Source organism: Protopterus annectens, chromosome 2.part1 (assembly GCF_019279795.1).
Source record: "Protopterus annectens isolate FY-2018-M chromosome 2.part1, PAN1.0, whole genome shotgun sequence".
Lineage (NCBI taxonomy): Eukaryota > Metazoa > Chordata > Ceratodontiformes > Protopteridae > Protopterus > Protopterus annectens.
The window spans coordinates 353,966,909-353,994,076 of NC_056729.1; the positions used below are offsets into that span (position 1 = coordinate 353,966,909).

Sequence of the window (27,168 nt, forward strand, 5' to 3'; positions counted from 1 at the left end):
TCAGAAATTACAAAAGTGAAAAGCAGTGATATAGTGAAGTCAGAAAAAGCTTGCAAATCAATGCTGGGCATAGTCGGATAATTAATAAGGAAAAAGTTGAATTTAAAGCACCAGTGCAGTGTGTAATCTTTTATGTGAATAAACTTTTGAGCACAGAAGCTAAAAATAACAGCAAGAATGTGTGTGCACATTGCTAATATATTCAGGGCACCAACTAAAGCCACTGCGTCAAAGGCTACAGACATGTGAATAAAATAATTACAGGATCCACTTTCACTGATGACGGAGTTAATTTAATACTTCGGTTTGTTTAGCTTGTGGGCTGCTTGGAGCAGTAAAATGAATCCATAATATAAAAGCAAAAACAGAATGCGTCCTTATATACATTCAGGAACTGTCAAAGACAGATCATCAATGTTAAACATGTGTTAATTTATAAATTCAGCAACTATCACAGTTGTAGACACAGATCCAGAGAAATTATATCTTTGATCACTATACGGATTATTAAAGATCTGGGGAATTTAACAGATGACTGTTACATACCAATAAATACTGGTGTTACAGCAATGGTACCAGCTCCAAGAAAAATATTGGTAGTGCTTAGGAGCACAACTGAGCACATTGTGAAGCTCAGGTGTCATAAGCAATTACAGCCAGTATAATGGGTGGGATGGATAATATGTTTCCTGTTTGTAAAGCAAGACAAGATTCACAATCAAAATGATCTGCAAGATCTGAAAGTATTATCCACTTCTTATAAATGCAGAAGTGGGGATCCTGACAATGCTAAATTATGGGAGGCTTTTTAGTATTAGAAGCAAATAAATGATTCTGGAAGAAAAAGTTTGATTCAGAATACTCCAAACTGTACACCCTGAATATGTCAGTAGAAGTTACAAACTCCTTAGTATTGCGTTTGGTATTTTATCAGCACCAGAAGTATTCCAATTAGGTGCTGCAATAAGCAATGGCAGAATTGGAATATTTTGAAAGCACAACTAGCTTATTAGTGTAGAGTCAAAGAGAAAGTAGCATGACCAGAGACTGACAGCTGCTCAACAGACAAATACAGCATTGATTCAAGTTAAACAACAAATTAAAAATAAAAAGTGGCAACACTGAAACAGGAGTCAATCTAATAATAGAAACAAAGCTGATACAGTAAACAGCAACTGCACAAATGCCAAAGCAGAAGACAATTAAGCATTAGAGAATATCCAGGAATGAAGTACTTTGCAAAATGTATCCATAACACAACAGAGAACCTGCAAACTGTATCCATAACACAACAGAGAACTATGCCTCCCAGAAAGCTGCTGCAGTGAGATGAAGACATGAAAAGGAACAGTTCTAAAATGCTCAAAAAGCTACTTACAAAAGCAAGTACATCAAAATGCTGTGGGTGAAATCCATAAAGAATCATTGTATAGATGTACAGTGCAAGTGCAGTTGAATTCCAATGCACAGTGTAAGGACTACTAGGCACAGATGTCTACAGAGGCTGTCAGCTCTACTATGAAGGCATCCCTGTTTGGATCAGATTTACTCAGCAGTGAACTAATAGAGCAAGTATACCAAAATATGAATCTTTTGCACTATTCAATAAAACACAGCAGCCCATCACAGAGTATGTAGATAAATGTCAATAGCCTGCACAGTAATGAAGATCTCATGTTAACAGTATTACAGGATAGGAAATGACCACAGTGAGGCTAAAATAACACCCCATGACAAATCTGCGAGATGAGCAATGTAATGCAGCCTTAGGAATATGTACACACTCTGTGGCACATCACTTCACAAACTAAAAGATCTTCAAGTGCAAAGCATTCTTAGGAAATGTATGCAAAAGGGAAACCAAGTACGGAAATTTTGCTGGGGCAGACAAGCAGTGGTGGTCATGTGCCAATAAGGTACGATTGACAGGGGAAGGACACATACAGAGAGTGGACAAATGGTGAGGGGAGGGTTGGGCTATGCAAGAGGTATGGTGTTTGATAAAATAGGGAGGTTGGTATCACCAGGTTGGAGACAGACTGTTGCAGGCCACTGGGTGATGGGGACTACCAAATCAGCTCCAAGGACGTCCTACTGAGAAACTCCACCAGCTGGCGTTGTCCAGGAAACAGATGTCATGGGTTTGTGCACCCAGGTTATAGCCTGCTGTTCCACTGAATTTGTCTGCATCAGAATGGGTGCTATGCTGCCAAGCTGGTTTTAAACACAATGTTTCTCCATGGCCTCAAAGGGCTGCATCTGCAGCTGTACCACAGGTGAGTGGACAGAGCTGTCCATCAAAGAGATGCCATTACTCTCCTGATGAGGCAATCCTATCCCCACAACAGAGCTTGCAAGTAGCATAGCAGTGGGACACTCAACTAAGCTCTTAAAACTGCTCCTCCAGTCCTCCATCAGGTGAACCTAGATGATTTAAACAGAATGGAAAGGTTGCCAAAAATGTGACATGGTACTGCAATGCAGTTTCTGACTGCAAGTGTACACATCTTTTAATGTGAATCAACTTTTCAGCACCCTGTGGAACCCACCTGATTCAAGTATATCTCTACATAAACTAAAAGATAAAGGCACACACTGTACAATTACATGATTGGCTACTATGCATGCAATAGGATTGCATCCAAGTACTTTCTTGCCTCCCTATATACCTTATGCACATCCTCATGGGACAACTGCCTAAAAGATACCAAAACAGAATGATCCAGGTTGTCACTTTCAATAGCTGTAATTTGGGGTATACCATTTGCCTCTGATGGTTTCTGAGCAGATCCAGGCTGTGAAGAAATTTGTGGTAATTATCCTTGGCTAATTCCATTAAAAGGTAAAACCAACTTTACCTAGGCCAAAGAGGGTTTACCATGACGATTGTTGGCAATTCTTTCTGAATCTTAAGAACTGCATTGGCAATCATTGTAAAGGGTGCAAATGCATACAGGAACATTCCTGACCATAGGAATAAATAAAGCACCTGTCTTTAAGCATGTCTGCAAGGATGTTTAAACAGAATTTTTTCAGTTGTCTGTTTTGAAAGGAGGAATACGGTTCTAAATGTACCCCACATCTGGATCAGGTCCTAGAAAATGAATACATGGAGCTCCCACTCAAGAGGGTCCATCCAGATCTGCATAATCTCTCTGTCCGCTACTGTGTTTTGCTCTGACTGAATGCACAAGCCAGAAATGTCACAGAATGCTGTAGAACCAGCTTCTTGGCCATCAGTGCCAACCAGCAAAGAAGGTATGAACTTGCACTGTCTTGCTTGTTCAGGTACCCCCCATCATGGTAGTATCGCCTGTGACCACTAGAAGAGGACCCAGAGTCCATAAGTGGAGACGAACTTTTAAGGCAAGAATTACAGCTTTTTTACATTTACTTGCTTTGGCATGTGCTGGGGGCTCCACAAGCCTTGCACTTGAATTCCTATGAACACTGCTCTCCACACAAAATCTGAAGAGTCCGTCTCCACAGATTGAACTGGAGTCTGAAGACAGAAGGGAATCCTGGATGCAGAAACAGTTGATCCTTCCAACACTGCAGTTTCTGTTCTACAAATCCCAATACCGGGGAAATATAAGGGATGAAGATGCTGGGCCTAAAAATTCTTCAAGTATCACTGAATTTTTCTCATTTGTAGTCTGGCTAGTGGTATTCATGAGGATCATCGGTGCAGTAAGTAGTAGAATTTTGAGGAACTCTCTTGTTGAGGCCGTATCTAGAAGACGGAAATCCAAGGCAATGCCCTAATAAGTCAGAACTTTCTCTCCTGGCAGGAAGGCCATTCTTTTTATTATGTCTATTCAAGACCCCAGGAAAACAATTTGTTGAAAGGGTGTGAAAAAGGCCTTTTGGAGGTTCAAGTCTGAAGCCCAGACTGCGACTTTGTCTAAAGACTCACACAGCACCTACATAAAGAACCTGCATAAATCAGCAATTCATCTAAACAAGCAAAATGTGGATACCTAGGGTTCTGCAGTAGGCAACCACAGGGATCATACACCTTGTAAACACTTGAGGACAGCCCAAAGGGTAACGCAGAAAACTGATAATTTAAGCAAGACACAGCAAACCTCAAACATTTTCTGAATTTGGGAGCAATAGGAATAAGATAAGCATCCTTGAGATCTAGGGGCACATGAAATAGTGGTCTGGAAGCAACTTTAGGACCAACTGTAAGGTCAGCATTTTGAATTTTGTAACTTTTACAAAGGTGTTTAGAAAGGACAGCTGTAGGATTTGATCTCCAGGAGTATTCTTTTTTAGTACCAAAAACAGATTCCAAAGTAAAATCCTTTACCTCTGCGAATCTCAGGTTAATAGTTTCAAGATCCCTGCTTCTACCATGTGATGGATCACTGGAATAAACAGCTTTGTGCAGTCTGGTGAGTGTGTGTGTGTGTGTGTGTGTGTGTGGGGGGGGGGATTCCTCTGAAAGGAAATGATCTATCTACTACCAAGTAAATCCTCTCAATTATTCTTATAACCTATTGAGACTGTTTGGGACCAGGCTGCATGGCTGAGAGACAGCCTGGGAGAAGGAGGAAGAAGGAAAGGCAGGAATTTGGGCACGGGTGCTCTTGTTTGACTTGGCATAGTCATTCCTTTGCAGGGGGGTTATTTTGTTTTTTTGTAAAGGGACCCCCTCTTGTTTGGTTTTGAAGAATTTTCCTCTTGCTATTTCCTTTCAGATCCCAGACTTTTCTTTTGGATGAGATTGTTGTTAGTTCTGCCCCTTGAAGGAATGTGCCTAGTTTGGAGAGAACTTGGATACATGAAACATCCTACATATCCCATGCATTAATTTGATTCTGTCATCCCACTGTTTGAGAATGTGTGCAACAGTGGACTCCAATACCAGTTCACAACTTAAAGGTGCATTCAGATTTTTGGCTTTTAAATCATCAATGACTTTATGTAACCAAGCATACTGTCTTAATACAAAAACAGCAGCAGCATTTCTCAAAAATGCACCTGTCCATTCAAGCACACTCCTTCAAAGCACATTTCAAAACATGAGCCAAATTAGAAACAATTTTGTTCATATAAGACTTTTGCTCTGTATGCAAGGATGCAGCAAAATCATTCACACTGTAAAATAAATTTCCACAAATAGACTTGATAACTTAACATTGTAAAGGCTAGATTACTAGAATGAGACATCATTTTGCCCTGATGTTACTTAATTTTCTCTCTTTATCAGGAGTTGGATTAGATGAAGTTAAGAACTTCTTTGAGCAGGCTGCTGGGGAGACCGCAACTAGGCCAGCAGTCAAATGAGAAGAAACCTAAGCCTGTTAAAGGACTGCTGAAATAGATTAGTGTCCTGCAGGCAGCTTTAGAAATATTTCACCAAGGCAGGTAACAGAGCGGGGATAGCCATAAAACAGGGTAGCTCGTCCTCCATAACGCTGATTAGCTCTGGGGTAGCTCCCAATTGCTCTTAAGCAAAAACATCGGTACTTGCGTATTATCGCAACCACATTCGTAAGCAACTCATTCTCACTTGACATTCCGATAATAAACAGTGAACTGGTGAAAGATTTTTTTTCACTGAAAGTGTCACTTTTATACCAACAGATTTATTTGATGTGTGCTCGGAGTTGTTTAAGAGCTGTGATTTCCTTTTTGTTTTGAAAATAACCCTAGTGGGACAGAAAGTCAGATGATTTACCCAGTTTGCTCGTATTTGCCGTGTTTATCATGAATCTGCAAGCAGCTGTACTTAATCAGGCAAAGGTGAAAAACAGGTTTGCTTTTTTTTCTCAGCCAAGTTACAGTAATTCACCCAACCCCATCATGTTTTTCTTTTATTTGTTCCTCTTTTCTGACTGCTGCCTCACTTCTCTGAGTTGTAATTATGAAGTAATGCTGTCTCAACACTCTCTTTCATTCATGGAAGCTACCTAGACTGTTGTGTTAACAGGAACAGTTAAAGAACCGTACTGTGGAAATAATGTCATGGCATGTTTGTCATTAGCAGAACAGCTGCATGACAGTGAACAAGGAACAAACAATAAAACTATTTATCTGAGATTTCTTTACTATGAGATAACACAAGTAGGCAGTAACTCATTTTCATCCAAGACCCATGGCAAAAAAACTCTCCAATCAGATCAAGTGTACACATTCCGTAATTCCCTTGTTTTGCTCTTTCTTTCTGAGCAACTTTTACTGTTATCCAACGAGGTTGTAGTCGAGGGCACCTTAAGTTCTTCGCATAACCGGGATTTCTTTTCTGTTTACAAGAAGAGCCGAGTGAATTGCTTAAGAATGTGGTCGCGATAATACGCAAGTACCAATATATCACTAAATCTAACAATCATCTGAGGAAAAATGAACATTTTTTTGAACCTAAGCTCAGGTTCGCCTCCCGAAGAATCAGTGAATGGACTCTGTGTCAACTAGGAAATCATCATTGTCCTCATCAAATTCCTCATCATTCTCTGAAATAACAAAAACGTCTATAGCCAAAATAGTACTGCAGCCACGTATGGAAACAACCATCAGAATTAGCTGTCTGCAGAATATTCTTAGCCAAGGAAGCCATATCAGCCTCATAAGTAGCTATAAACTAATCATCAGCTCTGTGATGAAGCTTCTGTTTCTTTTTCTTGTGAACTTCACTACTGGATAAAATATCTGGGGACAAAGTATTATGCATTGTAAGGGACCACTAACACCAGACTGTTCCTGCACCTAAAGGGTTTGCAATAAGCACTTAAAAAATGTTTAACAAGTATGTCCACACAGAACTAAACTCTGACAAACTGTGCTTTAAAAAAAAGGTATGTACTCACCATAATGTTACATCTGTTCGTCCATTTTCATTTTTCCTCAACAACTGGGATCGGATCTGAAGCTTGGATCAGACTCTGCCATTATTTTCAGCTTCTGGCCACTAGAAACTCTCAAGCTCCTTCCTTACCCACTACACTCTATCCCCAACATTCTCAGATCTTGTCTGCTGGCTTACAGTGTCAAAGGAAAAATTACTACCCCCTAGTAATAGGAAAATTTACCTGGAGCTTAACATAAGAAACAGTGCTTCCCTTATGAGGTCTCATTCTTCCAGAAGTCATTAGTTTAAAGGTAGGGGACTGCTGGGAGGGCAGTTGAGGAAGGTTGAAAATGGACGGCACAGATAGAACGTTATGGTGAGTACATAACTTATTTATCTAATGCTGTCAATTTTCATTTATTCCTCAACAACTGGGACAGAGTCCCTAGCTACCTGAAATCCCGGGAGGACTCTAAAGAAGGATATTCCTAAGCATAGTTGAGCCAAAGGCTGCTCTTCCTTTCAAGACACGATCCAATGTGTAATAAAGGTATGAGGATTAGCCCAAGTAGCAGCCGCGCATATATCATCTATGGAAGCCCTGGTTAAAAATACTGATGATGTTGCCATGGACCTGGTTGAATGGGTTCCGACAGGTTTTGGTAAGGAAAGGCTCAATTTATTACAGACAAAGGAAATGCATTCAGTCAGCCATCTGGTTACTGTTACTTTCATAAGTGGCTTGACTAATTTGGAATCCATAAAGGAGACAAATAATCTGTTTTTCTGAAATCCTTTGTTCTATGAAGTAAAAACATAATTGCTTATGCACATCCAGTAAGTGTAACATATATTCACCTTTGAAAATTTAGAAAGAAGACTGGGAGATTAATAGAATGATTACTGTTGGAGTCTGACACCACCTAAGGAAGGAAGGATTTGTTCGTAAAGCTACCTTATCCTTGTGAAATATCAGGTAGAGAGGTTTAGAAGACCATGCTTGAAGCTCTGACAGTCTTTTAGCATATGTGATGGCTACAAAAAATACAGTTTTCCAGGTCAAAAACTTTAGGTTGCATTTGCTGCTGGTTAAAGAGAGAATGAATTATGGTCTGCAACATTAAATTCAAGTCCCATGGTGGAGTTGTATCCTTATACAGGGATCTCAAAAGAAGGGTATCTTTCAAAATGGCCTTACAAAGTTTTGATGCAGCTAAGGAGGAGTTTTCAATCCCTATATGAAAATTAGGGATGGCGGCTAGTTGTACTTTAATAGTGGAGGAAACCGGTCCTTAATGGAAAGTTGTTGCTAAAAATTCAAGGATCTTTTCCATGTACTTCTGTAAAGTTTTCTTGTGGAACCTTTGTGGAAAGACAAAAGTATATGACAGACGGGGTAAGACAGAGAATACTGCCTGGCTATCAATGGAAGTGGAGAAGCCATGCGGTCAGTTTCAGGTTTGAGATATCCGGGCAAATCATGTCTGTTGGGTGAGACACAAGGTCTGGATCTGGGTCCAGAATCCAAGCAGGGTAGACTAGATGAGGCCAAAGAAAGGGGAACTAAATTTGTCAAGGCCAGTAAGGAGCAATAAAGATGACTTTACTCTTCAACCGGGATGCTTTCTGCAGGAATTTGGGGAATATGCATAGAGGAGACGGGGGGTGGGGGCAGCATCTCTGTGACCACCCAGTTGGGGGATTAGGGCAAAGATCCTGCTGCACTTGTTTTTTAGGGGAGATGCAAATAGGTTGCAACATGGCTGGCCTCCTTGACAAAAAATCATTTTCTCCACTTTCTTGTTGAGAGACCACTCATGAGGTAGTAGAATGGACCTGCTCAATTTGTCTAACATCACACAAATTGGTTGGAAGAGATCAACCATTGTTGAACTCAGACAACTTCTTGACACAAGGGTAAGATCTGGTTCCTCCTTGTTTGGTGATGTACCACACTACGGACATATTGTCCGTCTGAACTGCAATAGTTCCAAAAGGTAGAAAGTCACGGATAGTCTGCAACACTAAGAGCACTGGTCTCATTTCCAGGACACTGATATGCAAAGCTGGCCTGTTTGGGGGACCATGAGCCTTGGACTGTTTTTCCCAGGAAATGCCCCCCCACCCCCACCCAATCTGGGATGTGTCTGTGGTCACTATGGTCTTGGGTTAAGGTAGAATGAAAGGACAGCCTTACAGAACCTGATCTGGGTGGATCCACCACCAAAGATATATGTCTTGTATGGTTGGGTAATTTTTATCTGAATAGACATATGCTGATGAAGAATGGACCACTGAGCTGCTAACATCCATTGCAGAATCCTCATGAAATCTTGCCAGTGGGACTAAAACTATTGCTGCAGACAATGAACCTGAGGTTTGCAATATCAAGTGAGCTGAAACTGAGGAATTTTGAATTATCTTTCTAACCTGCAATTGGATAGTCACACTCTTGGAAAGGGAAGCAAGGCTGTCAAGTATACTTTGTTGAAAATTGCTCCTATGAATTCTAAACTCGGAGACTGTTCTGAGATTTGTTGTAATTTATGGTAATCCCCTGTAGGGAAAATCTCTGGAGTACATGATCTTGGGCTTTTATCAGTAGATACTTGGTCGGAGTGATTATGAGCCAGTCATCAAGGTACAGAAATGCTTGGAGTCCCTGCAGTCTCAAGTGAGCTGCTACTACTGCCATGCATTTGAACACCCTGGAGGCTTTGGTGAGGCCAAAGGACAGTGCTCTGAACTGGTAACGACCGACTCCCAGCTGGAAGCAAAAGAATCTTCTGGATTGCCTGTTCATTTTAATGTGACATCCTGAAGATTTTATTTAACATTTGTTGACCAGGAAAATCTGACTAGGACAGAGCCTATTTTCAAGCAGAGGCATGGGGAGAAAAGATCCAGATGCATATCTTTGGAATGTGGGAGGAAACTGGAGCACCCAGAGGAAACCCACACGAACACAGGGCAGGCATGTAGACTCCACACAGAAGGCATCCCAGCTGAGAATCAAACCAGGGAACCTCTTGCTGTGAGGTGACAACATTAACCACTGCACCTGTGTGCCACCCAAGATCTAGTAGGCACATTAAATCGTCCTTGTACAGGAAGGGGAAAAATAGACTGGACCATGACCATCCGGAACTTGGTGTGCTGAACTTCACTTGTTCAGATTGCTGAGATCCAAATTTCATCTTCAGTCTTCTGTTTTCTTTGGCACTAAAAAGAATCTTGAGTAAGTTCTGGATTCTATCTGACCTGGTGGGACCTTTTGGATGACTTTTTTCTACTTCTATTGCTGCTGCTTTCCTCTGACTGGGTGGAATATCAGGAATTTTGCTTACAGGCGGGGGTGGTAAGGAGAAGGGAATTATATAACCTCTGGAAATAATCTCCTGTGCCCATGTGTCTTTTGTAAGGTCTAGCCAGGCTCTCTGGTGCAAGAACAAATGACCCCAGACTACCTCTGGAGGTGGACCATCATGCCTCCTTTCAGGAGATCTGGTGGGGCCTGTCAGAGAAAGAATCTCCAGCCCACTGGTTCTGCAGGCCTCATCTGATACATGGCTAGCATCTTCCAATTCAAGTTCCTCCCTCTGTCCCTAGGGGAACTATCTCTATGGGGATCTTGGAAAGGAGCCTAGGACTTCCTAAATCACATTGTTTGACCTCCTCTGATTCCTGGAAAATGTCCTTTTAGGGGTTGAAAAACATACTCCTATGGCAGGGAGGGTATTTCCATCTTGCTCACACCTGGAAAGTGTGTCTTCAACTTTAGGACAAAACTGAGAACTTCTGTCAAAGGGTTCATTGATGAAAAAGTGCTTAAAAGGCTCTGCAAAGTCACACAAGCACATCCAGGCATGCCTCCTAATGGAAATGCCTGAACCCACCACCCTTGAAGTACCTTCAGCCGCATGTGAAATGAGCCTCATGGACAAATTTTTTAATAGACTGTAGGGGTAGCCAACTTTGAAGCCACAGAAATCTGAGCCTCAGTAGTACTGGTCCCAGCAAAAGACCTGGAGAATTTCTTAATCAAATCCCTCTACAATCTAGTGAAGTGCGCCAAATAATTCAGCAATCTGACAGCAAATTTTGCTGAAGCATAAACACGTTTCCGAAATCTGTCCAATGCCCTTGCTTTCCTGTTAGTGGGATGGACAGAAGAACTCTGTTCCATGAGTTCCTTCTTGGTGGCCACCACCATGACCATAGCATCTACTGCCTTGCTCCAAAACACCCTTTCTTTTGGTGGTGCCAAAATTCAGTCTGGTCTTTTGGGAATTGGCTCAACTATGTGTGGTTCCTTCCACAACTGCCTAAAGATCAAGTCCATGAGCTCGTCAGCGAGCGGAGTCACCCAGGAGGTAGATGGGTCAACCCAAAGGCTTTCAGGAATACTGATTCCTCTTGGGAAGGGTTATTGGTAGACCAAATGAGACATCAGGTGATGATCTTAGATACGCTTACCACTCATCACAATCAGCATCTTCAGTGACTACCTCCTGAGGGGAGTCCAAGTGCTTCCTCTTGCTCTTTTTCCTAGGGACTTCCTTAGTGAGGTGTGCTGGAGAAGTATCAGAAGAAATGGAAATACCCTGCTGGGTAGTCTGGAGACTTTGGGTTGGCTGGCTATCCTTGTAGAGTAGGGTGACGAGGCTCAAGGCACTGAGACACACGGGATGTAGCGAAAAGATCAGGAGGGGAGACCATCCTCCCTGCAGAGACAAAGAAAACTCTTCACCACCTCACATGCAGAGCTCTCCAAGGAGGAGGAGAGCAATAGAACACAGAAGCCATGCTTCTGTACCATCGGCTCCCTTTGATCCAATTGGCAGTGCGCACCTGAGGCAGAGATTGGAGCCAAGCTGTCCAATGCAGAAGCTCAGAGGGGTAGAGATGGCTCCATCAACAACTTCGGAGTTGACTATCACCTCAGATCAGACAGGGATACCCTGGCTCTGAGAGTAGTCTGTCTTCGACAGGCTCAAATCCAGGACAAAGAAAAAAAAAAACTGGAGCTGAAGATACGATGATCTTTGAATCTGAGACAGTCCTGGTAAATTCAGATCAAAGGGCTCCAAAGCCATGGGTCAGATCAGAAGAAAAGTTGTAATGGAGAGTATAGTGCTTGTAACAGTTTCCTAAACCATAGAGGTAACAGCCAGAAGAACTCCCATTCTATCCACATCAGCTTCTGTCAGGCTCCTGGAAGAATAAGAGAAAGAGGCGACAGAGGGGGATCGGAAATGCCGGTGTGTCTCTAAGAAAGGTGAAGGGGACTCTGGAAGGCATCAGATCCAAGGAGGATGCATGCCTTGTACAGGAAAGGGGGCTTCGGATCTGAGAAAGAAGATCTAGTATCTGATGCTGGCTTGTCAGAAGATGAATGCTTCGGATCCAACTTCCTGGGCTTCTTACGGGCTGGATCACACATCAGATCAGAGGAAGCAGTTCATAGATGTTTACTAGGCTAATTACTAAAAGGACCTTTTTAAGCCTAGCCATGCATCCCAAATCTTTGACAAGTTCTGATATCCTTGATGAGTGTAAGAAAGGGCATGAGAGATGAAACATTTACAAGTAGAGGCCTGGGAGACTAACCATTTACAGGTTGCCTGTGGCCATTAGAGACATAGGTGCCAATTTCCTGTTCCACAGGGTTGAGTTGAAAAGTCCGATAAATCCGAAGGCCTCTTTCTTAGCTCCTTGGTGTTGGACCTAGGGGGTTGAGCCCCACAAAGTCTCAGAAAAAGTCGAGGGAAGCTAATTTTTCAAAATTAACTTGTCTTTGAAGTCTACAACTGCCCTTGGGTGAAATTATCTACAAATAGAGCAATCCAATTTGAGAGCTCAGGGCTGAAACAATAAACACATCAATTGTGTGCGTCTGATAGAAGTTGCTTGTGATCACATTTTCCAAACTCCAAAGATTTTTCTGCCATGTTTACAACTCAGAACAAAGAAAAGAAAAGGAAAAACAGAAATATTTTTTCTTTCTTTCTTACAGTAAGAAGAAAGGGGGGATACCAGCAATGGTAATCAGAAATACACTAGAAAGTGTCAAGAGGGACAAAAGAAATAATACCAATTCTAGTAATGAAAAGTTACACAGATGTAGGTAGGGAGGCAACTAAAAATATAATTTTAGAAGGAAAGAAAGTTATATCAGACTCACCTGAAAATAATTTGCCCGAGAGCTCACAGCAGCCACATCCTTTCGTGAAAGTAACAAATGAGTTCTGAGGATGTTAGGGATTGATCATTGTGAGTAAGGGAGGAGCTCGAGTTAGATCCAAGGGTCAGATCCAAACTCAATTTTTGAAGAATGAATGAAAATTGTCAACATTATATCAAACTTTGAAATGTGCTTAGAATTCTTTTACAACTGTTTTATTTTTTTGCTTTTATTTCAGTTCTTTGCTCCCACTGCCTGCTGACCTTCAGACCCCCTCTCAAATAGCTCATTCCTTCTCAACTGTGCAAGAACCTACCAAGAGGAATGTCATCTAGTCTGCCATCAAGGTCCAAGCATTTTATGTTTTTTCCCCAGTCTCTGCCATAAGCACCTGGCACAGCACCAGGAAAGTATGTGCAAGTAACTGTCCGTGAAGAATGTACCCTCACTTCTGCAAGTGGTGCTGGCTTCAAACAGCCCTGTCTCACCCCCTGCAGCACAAGCAGTGACCATTCCAGTCTCTTCTAAGGAGATTGAAGCACCATGTGTGCCTCTGAGTGTGTGCACTCCTCTCCCAAAGAAGAAAAATCAGTGAGCAGGTCACCCCTCTTTATGGCAATCAAACACTAATTGCCCTGGGCTGCTTTCAGGACTCCATCCCTTTGTGCCACAGAGCTAGTCCAACAGAAAAGCAGTTGTCAGCAGTACTGTGTAAGATGCAAGAAATTCAATGAATATGTCTGTAGTAAAAGTTCATATGGAAATAAGACTATAAACTCTTGCAAAACATTCAGAAAGTAATTGTACAAGGCACTTCCAAGTGTTCAGAGAGTTTTAACTTACAACATAAAACACAGACCACATAAGGAACACACAGCAGATATGTAGAATATATGATATTTACTAGAAAAGAATACAGTTTTGTTGGAAGTAGTAGAGACTCTGGGTAATTTCACAGTTGTAAATGACAGAAGAAAAAGTAAAAATTCCAGAAATGTCCTGACAAAGTAATTGGAGAAGATGGCGTGAGGAAATATAAGAAAGGAAGGAAATTCACCCCTATAGGCTTAATGTTAAACACTAACAAAAGTGCTCAATCAACTATATACAAATCAGTGCTTGAGAGGAGACATGAACACATGTGGGAACAGTGAAAGACAACAAGCAAGCAAGATGTATAATGCAATGGCCAGGAATGTGGAATCACACAAAACAAGGAATAGAGCTGTGAAATACACAGTTTATATCATATCAATTCAAGGGGAAGGATGACAAGAATATATAGTAGCAGGTCATTTGTGGTGTAGAGTAGGCTCAGATTTGGTTTACTTTTAAGAAAGCTATGCATCTTATTCATGTACGTTAATATTCCAAAGCCTTAGAAATAAACTGACAGATACAACAAAGAGCAATTTTAATTATTGCATTAAAGTCTATGTTTCTAGGCACAGTGAATATTTAATGTCATGTCCAATAATGGTTAGAAAACCAAAAGTCAGAAATTCAGAAGGTACATGCATGACTATGCACTCCAGTACATAATATCCCAGTCCACTTTATGTGCAATCTAATAGTAAGAGAAGGAAACTAGTATAATAGTGGAGAATCTTAAGACAAAAAGGTGTATTAATAACCACAAGGACTCTCATATGAGGTTAGTAGACTAATGGCCCTGGGGCCCTTAAAAGCCTAGCCAAGAGTTTATCCCAAAAAACTCAGTTTTGGAATACTGCACTGAAGGGCCTCCGTTTTTAAATAGCTCAATTTTTAACAAGCACAGGGTTTGAAAAGCAAATTACCTACTACAATACTGCATATGTCTGGAAAATCAGTACAAAATATGAAGCCTTCTACAAGACGCCACTAACTTACATGTCCACTAAATACCAGTGATCCACCTCCCAAGGGGTGGTGCGAGTTGCAGTGATATGGAGGTGGCAGAGAATTAATGGGTGATGGAATTGTATAAGGTCAAAGAAAAATGATGCAGATGTGCACAGAAAATATATATATATATTTCAGATTTGACAGACCACTGAAGAAATCTACAAATACTTGGACATTTCAGGAGCTGATCACAACTGTAAGGACTGAAAATTGCATTAACTGATGTAAACACAAAGTATAATTTAATATAAAAGCTCAGAGCCTGCATAGTCTAGAAATGGATATCATTTTAGAAATGAATGATGTATTACAACATATGACACCTCACAGAATGTATATAAAACAAGTAAATAATTAAAAAAAGAAGTATGTATTGTGCATGTGTTTGCAGATTATAAGAGGGAGAAGATGAACAATATACCTGCTACTCAAATTAAGTTCCAAGACAAAAAACACCAATTAAATAAAACAACACTATACAGCAACATACTGTCAACTAATTACCAAAAAATAACCAAGTAATTTCTGAAAATGCTGACCAAGGACTGATGAACATTTAATACATCCTCACCATGAAAGACAGTTCATGAGACGGAGAAGGTCCAATCAGGTCATCACATGGAGTTCCTGCATACATGTCCTGCCTATGAAGAAATCCAGGAGTTCCACGCTGAGGGGTAATAAGTCCACTTTTATGCACATCTCGAAGTTCCAACCTCTTTAAACGGCTTGGTGTAGGAACCACTGAAAACATAATTAAATGGGACTTGAAAACAATAACTTAAGAACTGTCAGTTAAGATCTTCGTAGTTCTATGATAAATGTATAGCAGTTAAATCTAGCTTAAGCATTTTATATTTACAATGTGCTTGGCAAGGAGTAATAGTTTGTATAGCGAGTCCAGGAAACGCAAGACTGTTCTCTTGTACTCAAACTTTCTCAAGTTCTCAAAACTGTGCTCATCCTGCTATGCTCCATCACTCCCAATGTTTTACAACAGTCTAGAACTGGAATCCCCTTAATACATTTTGCATGGAAAACAAACACATATCATTAGATCTGTTAAAAAAAAAAAATATATATATATATATATATATATATATATATATTTGTCATGTTGCAGTAGTATTTAAGCAGGTTTTTGTAATAAGCAGTGTAGATAGCTCTTAGAAAATAATTAGACATTAGACACCAACTGCATGATCATGTCTGCAGACTGAAAATCTTATTGGTTCTTTACAGTGCTATCCTGACCATTAAGAATAGCTGACTGCTGTCATGAACAAGATGGCACAACACATGCAGGCGAGAACAAACATATATTTACTATCTCTAATAGCAAACGTCAAGTAAAAATTAAGCTCAAGGATCAATAAATACCTTTCATGCAGAGCAAGTATGTCCTTTGCAGAAAGGACAAGTGGATCCAAGCAGTCAACAGACCAGCCTCTGATGATGTACGACAGCATTAAGCTATACTAGCATCCACTATGACACAGATCATTGCAAATATCCACTTCTCTGCTAAACCCTGTACTATTCAAGACATCAGTGACAAGCCTAACCACAAGATTCAGATGCACAGCAAAAACATAGCAAGCAAGTAAAGCAGGTAGCCACCACAACACCGTAAGAAGGGTAAGTTGCATTGGGGAATCCTGTAGACCAGAACAGAAAGGGGTGGTGTGGTGGTCAGTACTTTTAGGAAACAGTTACATGTAAGAGGTCATCCATCCTCATCCTATTCTCTGCACCAATATGTCTTTGGACCCTCAGAGTACAGCAAGTCTAATCAATTACATTAATATTAAAATGCAATGATAGCCAACCCCATAAATATTAAAATGTTCTACTTAAGGAGCTCATTTTAGGACTGTGCTAATGAGTCCTTTGTACAAATAAACAATTCTGCATAGAATGAAAAAAATGTGCAGAGAAAGGATATGCACTGGAGGGTTATATACTTGAAATGACATTATGCCAAGGACAGAAACACATCAGAGTTGGGGGTCTATTACAGTTATTTGTCCAGGGAATAATAGGATTTGTGTGTGTCTGTGTGTTGGGGTTGGGGTGTGAAGAGTACAGTTATGTGGTGCTAAGTATGAATATGCTGCCAAAGAGTATGACTGGATATTTATTTATTTGCTAATGGCAGGAATGCAAAATGGTGGAGATACAAGAACACAATTATGCTGAAGAAAGGACTGCAATGGGGACAGGGACATTATAAACTGAAGTATGTGCTGGGGATTAAGATCATTACAAGTGTGGCACTCTACTGTACTGCTGTGCTCGGGATTTTATGCGATTAACTGGTATAACTGAACAGTGTGGTCAGTAAATGAGCTGCTGGGCATTTTGAGGGCTGATATACAAAAGACCCACCACAAAAAGGTAACTTCCCTACCTATCAGACATTATGGCTTGCACAATCTTTAGAGAATCAGAAGACTATTCTTTTTTTCAAGAGCACAGTGAAGTATGTGAAGAATGATCTAGAAATGAAAGGGTATGTTAAAAATGGGCAGTTCAGTAGGAAGATGGAAGTTAGGAGAAAAGATGTCCAAAATTTCTCCTTTCTAAGAAGGAACATACTAATCTTGTGTATCGATCAGTCCCTGTAAGGTAAACTAATAAACCTTACTCCCTTTCTCAGTATGACCACAAATCAAGAAGGAATCCAAAACATCCTAGGCAAATCAGGCTTATGCTCTACCTATTCCACATCACTGTGGAATATCCTGCAGAGTCTGTTACCACAGTTCCAGTGTGAAAGCTCAAATCTGCTGCTTATAAGTGAGATAGTTTACATTACTAGCAGCAAGTGAAGAATAAAATCACTTAAATCTGTCCAACATCCCGCACTCAATCTTTAGAAGAAAGGACAGCATATGTTCTATGACCTATGAAGTCAGCCATAGGACGAGGTCAGCTGAGACACTAACAATAAAAAGAAGCATCAGAGAAGATCTCTGTATGACCTGCATGTTCCTCTAGATGCTGGAGTTTGACTAAGTGGTGGATTTGCCCCTTGCAATGTCCTCAAAAGTAACTGAAAATTGCAATAAAAATGGTCAAGGACTCATTTGAGGAACTTTTTTTTTTTCTTGAGTGGCAATGGGTCCTTACACTCCAAGATGAAAACTTCCACCAACCACTTGTTAGTGTAGCTTAAAGAATAATCTTGAAAGGTAGAAGAATGACATCAACAATATGAGTCAAATCTAAGGCCATGGACCAAGGCCAATAAAGATGGGGGTGGAGGTGTTTTATGCACTCACCATGACGTTCCATCTGTGTTGTTGATTTTCATTCTTCCTCAACCTGTAGTTTCGGATCCAATCCCTCACATCTGACTCTGCCATTACTATAGCTGGTGGTAACAAAAAACTCTCAAGACTACCCTTACCCAGCATGCATCAGTCATAAGGGCCTCAGATCTTGTTTGCGAACAGAAATAGAAAAAAAGGCCAAAGGCCTTACAAATATCACACAGATAATATCTGGAGCTATAGTCAGGATATGACTTCCTAAAATCCACTCTCTCTTCCAGGAGTTAATTGTCAGGGGGTTGGTGGGTGGGGAGTTGAGAAGAATGAAAACTGACAACACAGATGAAATGTTACAGTGAGTACATAACTTCTTTATCTGGTTTTATCAATTTTCATTCTCTCCTCAACCAGTGGGAGAGTCCCCAGCTACCTTACATCTCGGGAGGACTCATGGAAGTACGTTTCTAAGCACCATTGAACCAAATGATGCTCCTCCTCTGGAGACCAGATCTAATGAATAACAGAGGTATGGGAAGTCACCCAAGTTGCTGCTGCACAAATATCATCTATATATGACCTAGACTGAAATGCAGATGAAGTAGCTATAAGCTCTAGTTGAATGAGCTTGCACAGGTTTTGGTAGAGTAATGACTAACATCATATATGAAGGAAATACAATCTGTGAGACATTTGTCCAAAGTTACCTTAGTCACAGGCTTGCCTAATTTCAGACGAGAAGAGGAATTCTTTGTCCTGGCAAGGTAAAAACATAGTTTTCTGTGGACATCTAATAAATGCAAATATTCACCTTTGTTAGAAAATTTAGGGAAGAAGACGGGTAAATTAATAGATTGGATGATTAGACTCGGAAATTACCTTAAGTAAGAAAGATGGATTTGGCCTCAAAGTGACTCCATCTCTGTGAAAAATTAACTATGGTGGTTGGCAAAAGGCTTACATTTCTGAAATTCTTCTTGCTGAAGTAATATCGACTAGGAAAATAGCTTTCCAAGACAAACATTTTTGATTATACTTGGCTGCCAGTTCAAATGGTAGTTGAGTAATAGCTTGGAACACAAGATTCAAGACCTGAGATGGAGTTGGATCTTTAAAGGGAGGTTTTAAAGAGAAGAGTTCCTCTCAAAAAGGCTTTACAAAAGTTTGAGAGAAATAAGTGAGGAGTCCTGATATCCAGTATTATATAATTGGAATATGGCTGCCAACTGCACCTTTACAGTAGTAGCAGATGCACAGTCTTTGAATAGTAAGGGTAAGAAGTCAAGTATGCTGTGGATAGATGCTGAAAAGGGGTCCAGTTTATTCTGATGTGCCTAGTAAACAAATTTCTTCCATTTACTATTGTAGTTTCCATGTAGATAGTTTATGAGAGGAAAAAAGAATATGTCTGACAGGGGAAGAAAGCATAGACTGGGTATTGGAGAAACCAAGATGTCAGTCTGAGGCTTGAAATGTCCGGGTGAATCATGCCCATCAGGTGAGACAGGAGGTCTGGAGATGTATTCAGAGTCCAAGGCTGTTGAAATATATGAGGCCAAAGGAAAGGAAACTAGATCTGTTGAAGCCAGTAAGGTGCAATGAGGATTACTTTGCTCTTCAATGTGGCAGTTTTCTGAAGGAACTTCAGGATTAATGAAGTGGGAGGAAAGGCATAAAGGAGACCGAGAGGCCAGTTGTGAAGAACATCCCTTGGTGATTCCCCCTAAGAAGGGATTATGGCAAAGAAGTCGCTGCACTTGTTTAGGGGAGAGGTGAAAAGATCACGGCAAGGCTGACCCCATTGGCGGAAAATCCTTTCCGCAACTGTCTGATTGAGGGGCCACTCATGAGGCAGAAGATACATCTGCTCAATTTGTCTGCTATCGCATTGGACTTGCCTGAAATGTGCGTTGCTATGAGTACGTTTGGATGAGATTGCCCTTTGCCACACTCTGAAGGCTTCGACACAATAGGTAGGACCTGGCTCCTCCTTTGTTGATGTACCAAACTACCAACATGTTGTCAGTCTGAATCGCAATTGTTCCCAAGGAGAGAGCATCCTGGAAGGTCTGCAATGCTAAGAGCAGTGTTCTAATCTCTAGAACACTGATATGCAGATTGACCTCTTTGGGCGATCAAGTTCCTTGGACTGTTTTCCCCAGAAAATGGCCCCCATACTAACTGGGAAGCACCTGTGGGTACACTATGGCCTTGGGTTGAAGGAGAATAAATGGACGACCTTGAGAGATTGAGTCCAACTGTATCCAACATCTGAGATCCTTTTGCATAAGTTGGTGATTGATATTGGGGTTGACATTGATTGGTGAGGTATTGACCATTGTGTTGCAAGAAGCCATTGTAAAATCCTCATGTGAAATCTGGCCAATGGAACTAGAGTTATTGAAGCTGCCATGGATCCCAGTGCCTGAAGGACCAAACGTGCTGAAATTTTGGAGCTGCAAATTATTTTCCTAACCTGTGTTCTTAATGTGTCCAGTCTTGATGTGGGAAGGGAGGCTATCATTGTTTTTGTGTTTAGGATTGCCCCTATGGATTCTAAAGCCTAAGTTGGTTCCACGTGCCATTTTTTTTTGTAATTTATGGTTATTCCCAGGTAGGATCATGTCACAAGAATCTGTAATCTTGCCTCCAGTAGTTATTGCTTGGTCGGGGTAGCGATGAGCCAGACTTCTAAATATGGAAATGCCCAGAATCCCTACAATCTCAGGTTAGCTGCTACTACTGCCATAAACTTGGTGAACACCCTGGCGACTGTGGTGAGACCGAAGGGCAGAACTCTGAACTAATGATGACTGGCTCCCAGCCGGAAGCAAAGGAACCTCCTGGATCACCTATTCATCTTTATATGATAGTACGCATCCTGAAGGTCTATGAGACCTTCTAGAAAAGGAAGAATGCACTGAACCATGACCATCTGGAATTTCGAGTATTGAACCAATTTGATTAAGAAGTGGAGATCCAAAATTGGTCTCCAGCCCCTATCTTTTTGTTACTAAAAAAAAAAAACTTAAGCTTCGGATCCTCTCTGGTCTGGTGGGACCTCTTGGATGACATTTTTCTAGCAGCTTTTGTATTCGCAGTGCTGCTGCTTCCTTCTGACTGGGTGGAACACCTGGGATATTTCTGTGAATGGGAGAAGGAAGGGAAAATGGTATAATACAACCTCTAGATATGATCTTCTGCACCCATGAATGGGATGTTATTTGTAGCCAGGTTCTATGGTGCAGGGACAAATCGACCCCCGACTGCCTTCAGAGATAGACAACCAGGGCCTCATTTCAGGAGTGCTGGAAGGACCTCCCAAGTAAAGTATCTCAGGATCCCTGGTTTTGCGGGCCACCTCTACCATGAGGGTGGCGTCTACCATTAGAGTTCCCCCCTCTGCCTCTGGGTTAACTGCCTCCACAAGTGTCCTGAAAAGATCCTTGGGACTTTTTGAACCACATTTTCTCACAACTTCTCTGGTCCCTGGAAAAGGATCTCTGAGGAGTGGAAAATGTACACCCACAGCAGACAATGTCTTTCCATTTTTCTCATACCTGGATAAAGTGTCCTTTAACTTGAGGCCAAACAAGGATGTATTGTCAAATGGAGCATTAACGAACAAAAACTTGAAGGGCTCTGCAAAATTACACAAGCGCATCTAGGTGTGTCTCCTTATGGAAACACCTGCACCCGCAGCTCTCGTTGTCCCTTCGGCTACATGAGAAATGAGCCTCATGGATGACTTAGATATGGATTGTAGGGTAACCAACTGAGAAGAGACAGGTGCATGCTCCTTCCTCAGAAACTGACCCAGCGAGAGTATCTGAAAGTTCTTTAATCAGATCCCTCTGCAGTCTCATAAAATGAGGTAAATAAATGACCATAACGCAAAGGTCAACGAAGCATAAACTCGCTTCCCAAATCTATCACCCAAGCCTCCTTGTTGGGATGATGGATAGAGGAACTTTCCTCGGCAAGTTTCTTTTTAGTTGCTGCCGCCATGACTAAAGCATCAACAGGCAAACATTTAGATCAAAACTGCTCATCTTCTGGGGCTGTTATAATTTTGTCTGGTCTCCGTGGAATTGGATCAGTTGTATCAGGAGCCTGCCATACCCACAGAGATCAACTGAATGAGCTCATCAGCAGGTGGAGTTACCCAGGAGGTAGACTGGTGAGTACCAAAAGCCTCCAGGTAAAGTGACTCCTAGCAAAGGATTGCTGGACTTCCAGTCACCTCTTTGTTTTAAGATTTCTATGAAGACTCCAAAGGAGATCTCATCTGGTGGAACTCTTGGGGACCGTTCGCCTTCATTGATGTCAGTGTCTTCAGTGATGGTGTCTTCCAGGGAAGACATGTGCTTCCTCTTGCACTTATTCCTAGGAGCCTCATCAGTGGGATTCTCTGGTGAGGTATTGGAAGAAGAGGGGACGCCCTTGTTGGGAAGTCCAGGTTTTGCTACTCACTGTCCTCATGAAGAGAAGGATTGAGGCTCTATGCGCAGAGAGAGCTGAGGACCCAAAGGGGTAGGAATGGTCTTAATCCCTGGAACAGACATGGCTCTCTCCAAGACGTCGGAAGCCAACCTCCCCAGAAGGCTCAAAGAACAGACCTCTGAACCATAGTCTCTCCCTACTCCGAAGAGTCTCTCTCTTTCTCTCTCTCCAATGTCAAAGCCAGAGCAGAGCTCATCTGCGCAGAGGCTTTGAGCCCTAGAGAAGGCCCTAAAAACTTTGGAGTCAACTTTAAGGGCCCAGAACCAAGTAGAGAACTACAGTGCCAAGAGATCTCCTGCTCCAAATGGACTGAGAACTCAGAGCAACTGAAAGTCGAAGATGATGACAGCTTTGCAGCCAAGGAAGATAGTGCCGGTAGATTCAGATCCAAGTACTCTGAAGCTTCTGTAGAAGTCAGAGCAGGATGCAAGGTTGGAGTAGTGGAAATGCATAACTCCTGACTCAAAGGGGTAGGGGCCAAAGGATCAGGTGCAAGTCCCTGCACCCAGAGAATCTTCCTCATCAATCTCTCCACTTCATCTTCAAAGATGGAACAATAAGTGGAAACTAGCAAAGACAAATTCAGTCATTGCAAAAAGGGAAAAGGTACTCTAGACAGAACCGGGTCGACAGATGGTGAATACCTAGTCCTTGACAAGAAAGTGACACACTGTGCAGATTCAGGAGAAAGAACTTTCGGTTCCAAAAATTTCGGCACTGAAAATAACTTGTCCAATGAAGTCTTCGGGTGTGACGTAGATATCAAGCCCACAGCATATCCAGATTTAGGTTTCAATGCCAACTGATCAGTCGGCACCGGTAATACACATCTTTTACTTGGATCCGACAGTGAAGTAGGAACAGAGGTTTTTTTTTGTTTCTTAGCCGTCGGGGCCAAAGGGAAAGTCAGCATAGATGCAGGTCTGTTCTTCGACTTTTGGGAAGTTTTTGAGGAGGTTGAAGAAGGGCTATAAATATTAGATTTGCCCTTATGTATTTTTTCTCAATGGGAAGCTCCTGATAAGGCATCTCTAAAACAAGAAGGTAATAGCCCTTTAAAATAAGTTTGTTCTTTTGCTCATTTAAGGCTCTGTGAGAAAACCCCATGACACAGTGAACAATCTTCTTGAAATTGAAGTGGGCCCAAACAGTATACACAGAGGTTATGGAAATCAGTATAGGGCATTTTAAAGGCCACACCTCTGACAGTTTTTGACCTTGTCAGCCATAACTGTCCACACAACAACCAACAATTAGAAGAAAGGAAAGAGATCTAGAACAGGAAAAGGAGAGGTTTTTTTTTAAATAAAGGCAATAAGGGAAAGAAAATGAGAAATCAGCAGTGATATACCAGAAATACACTGAGTGCAACAGAAAGGACCACTAACGATAGTTAAGAGTACCAAAGTACAGAAAGAGAATAAAAATAAGTTCGTTATAGTTTGAAGAGATTCTAAACAGTTGCTGTGTAAGGGTAATGATGGTATTTAGTAAGACAAGTGAAAAGGAAAATTTTAAAGAGAAAGAGGCAAAATACAAAAATTCACAACTTATCTGCTTGAGAGCTCTGATTAACCATGTCTAACTTACAAAGCACCAAATGGGATCTGAGGTCATTAGGACTGATGCATGCTGGGTAACGAGTAGCCACGAGAGTTTTTGGTTATCACAAACTATAAAAACGGCCAAGTTGGATCAGAGGAATCAGATCAGAACCCACAGGTTGAGGAGAGAATGAAAACTGACATCCAATTTAAAGTTGTCACTCTCCTTGGAGATATTTGTAGTGGCAAGCCTGCTGCTATAATAAGCAGTTCTTAAATGGCCTTACTTTTAACCTTTTTCTGTGAGTTCTGAGATGAGTACCCAACAGATGTGCCATTAAATCACAAACCACGTTTTCCAACAGTCTTGCACCATAAAAAATATGTTAAATAAAAGAAATCCACATTTGAAATATAGTAGGGTCACTTATTCATTAATACAATTAATATCCTAAGAAAATAATTACTTTACATGAGTTTAAAACAAATTAGCAATATCTGAACCTAGAAATTAGACTATTTTGCTAAATTAGGACACTGTCTCCTTTCTTTCTCCATGATCCAGTAGCAGGTCATAACTAGAAAATCCATGGTCTATTACTTTGTGACCTGTGCTCCGATATCTACTGACAAGGCACAACTGAAGTTAATGCTTGCATCTGTTGCACTGCATTTTCACAACAATCACCAAAAGTTGCAAACATACACCACAAACTGAGATGGTCTTCTCTCCAAAGCTTTAAAATACTAAGAAAACTTTCAGAAGGCCAGAGATTATCATTGTGAGAAATCTTAATGGCACAAAGTGCATATTGCATTGAACAAACATTTTTATTACAAAAAAATAAAACAGATTTTAAGAGCTGTACTTCTGATGGGGGGGGGGGTAAAATACACTATTGTGCACAAGTTGAACAAACATCTCTCAGTAGTTAGCACTGAGAATGACCTGATCTGGCACAAGATGCCATATAAAAGCAGCTTGCTGAAAAACACCTGACTTTTTCTGTATGTTTATTATTTAACACCATATAGTACTGGACATGATCTAAACAATTCAAAAGTAAACTGCAAAAAGACAAACACTGCCTTATCCTACTGGGGAAATATATGCAGCTGAATGTAAAAGTTCTGTTCATATAAACATTCCTCACAGGGAAAATCAACCCAACAGAAATGAGAAATGCCCAAAGACTACGGAGGCAGACTGTATCAAAAAATGTACAACATAAGAATTTTTCTCATTGTTTGCATGCCTTATAACAGTGAAATATCAACATGTTCACTGTTGCATCAATTACTTTACAATACTGAAAATGCCTAAGCACTGGGAGGTAGTCTGTTAAACATCAAACTGAGATTTTCCAGTGGGACTATACAAAAATTTTCAGGGGGCTTTTTCTCACTGCTACCTGTCAACCATCAGACTAGGCCTATTGTTCTATAAGTCTAAGAGCTGGCTTCAGGATGCCAGTGTCCCGGCAGACACTAGGGTTTTAAAAGACCTAGCTCCAGCCCCCACTCTGCACCATGCAGCAGCCTACCATGTTCTGGCTTCCACCATACTGTCCCCCAATGATTTATGCACACACTTCTATTAAGGAGTTGAATTAGTTAATGTGTGGGTGCACAGCTTGAAAAGCATGTGCATCTCAGCCTCTGCTGTTGCATGCTACTACACTTACTTCTGTTCACATCAGTTATGCACTAGGTCAGGTTGTCTCCTTCCTCCTACCCTGGACAACTTGGAGACCACAGCCCCACCCCCCCCACCCCCCCAAAAAAGACGGCTTCTCCAGCAAACAGGCAGCTATAAGAGTCCACATTGTCTGAATCACAGTCAAGGTTGTATCTGTCTGTACCATGAATCTAGCTGGAAAGTGCATCTGTGTAAAATCTTACATTAACAGTAGATGTGCTTTTCAGTGTTGCAGTATTCATCACCTATGGGATCTCCTTGCCAGGGATAGCCAAACATCAGGCTTTCTAAAGCAGCTAAGCTTATTAGTTCACAGGGAACTAAGTCTAGACCTACATTGTAACTTTTTAGCAGAACTGGCATCAAGTATAGCAGTGGTCCCCAACCACCGGGCCATGGATCAGTACCGGGCTGTCAAATAAGTGCACGCCTGTGTGAGTGAGTGTGTCTGCATGTGTGAGTGAATGCATGCATGAAAGCAAGAGAGTGCGAGTGTGTGTGTGTGTGTGTGTGTGTGTGTGTGTGTGTGTGTGTGAGTGGGAGAGATTGGGGGAGAGAGAGCGAGGTGTGGGTGAATGCAGGAATGAATGAAGTGGCTGTGTGTATGTGTGAGAGATTGGGAGAGTGAGCGATATGTGAATGAAGTGGCTGTGTGTGTGAGATCGGGAGAGTGAGAGCGATGTGCAAATGAATGCAGGTATGAATGAGGAAGTGGCTGTGTGTGTGTGAATGAGTGCAGGTATGAATGAGGAAGTGACTGTGTATGTGCGAGATCGGAAGAGTTTGAGGGATGTATGAATGAATGTGTGAGTGTGGCATGTGGGTGTGAGATCAAGAGAGAGAGCAATCTATGAATGAAAACACACTGGGCAGAGTGGAGGAGGGGCATTGTCTACAACCCTGATCTGAGATAAGTATCCTTTTTTTTGGCTTATTTATACTTGTTATTGCTTCTAGCAATTTATATATAGCACTTTTTATTGCCTGCTGCATACTTTTTACTGTATTTTCTATTGCTATTAACTAATCTGCACAGGTAACTGATTTGTTTGCACTTAAAAGCATTCTGTAGAGTCTCCTTGCTCCTTTATCTGTTTAGAAACTTTCATTTTGTGTGGCTCACTGCGGTCAAAAACCTCTGTAGTGTTTACTGTCTAAAAGAGTGTAGGTTAATAGCTTTAGTATTGTCTCAGTTCAGATCTGCTGGCTCTGGGCCTGTTTTTGCAGTGATTGTTCTGAGCACATGACTAGGCCATCTTGAATTAGCAGAAGACTTTCTTTAC

The 27,168-nt window shown here is 41.3% G+C and overlaps 1 protein-coding gene across 1 annotated transcript in view; it reads right to left on the bottom strand.

The window, feature by feature from the left end:
• Nucleotides 1-27,168, bottom strand: part of HASPIN (histone H3 associated protein kinase) — a 1,280,677-nt gene that overhangs the window by 839,551 nt on the left and 413,958 nt on the right. The window contains exon 4 of the mRNA XM_044063451.1: nt 15,439-15,611. Within this exon, the coding sequence (XP_043919386.1) occupies nt 15,439-15,611 (173 nt within the window). The remainder of the gene's footprint in view (nt 1-15,438; nt 15,612-27,168) is intronic.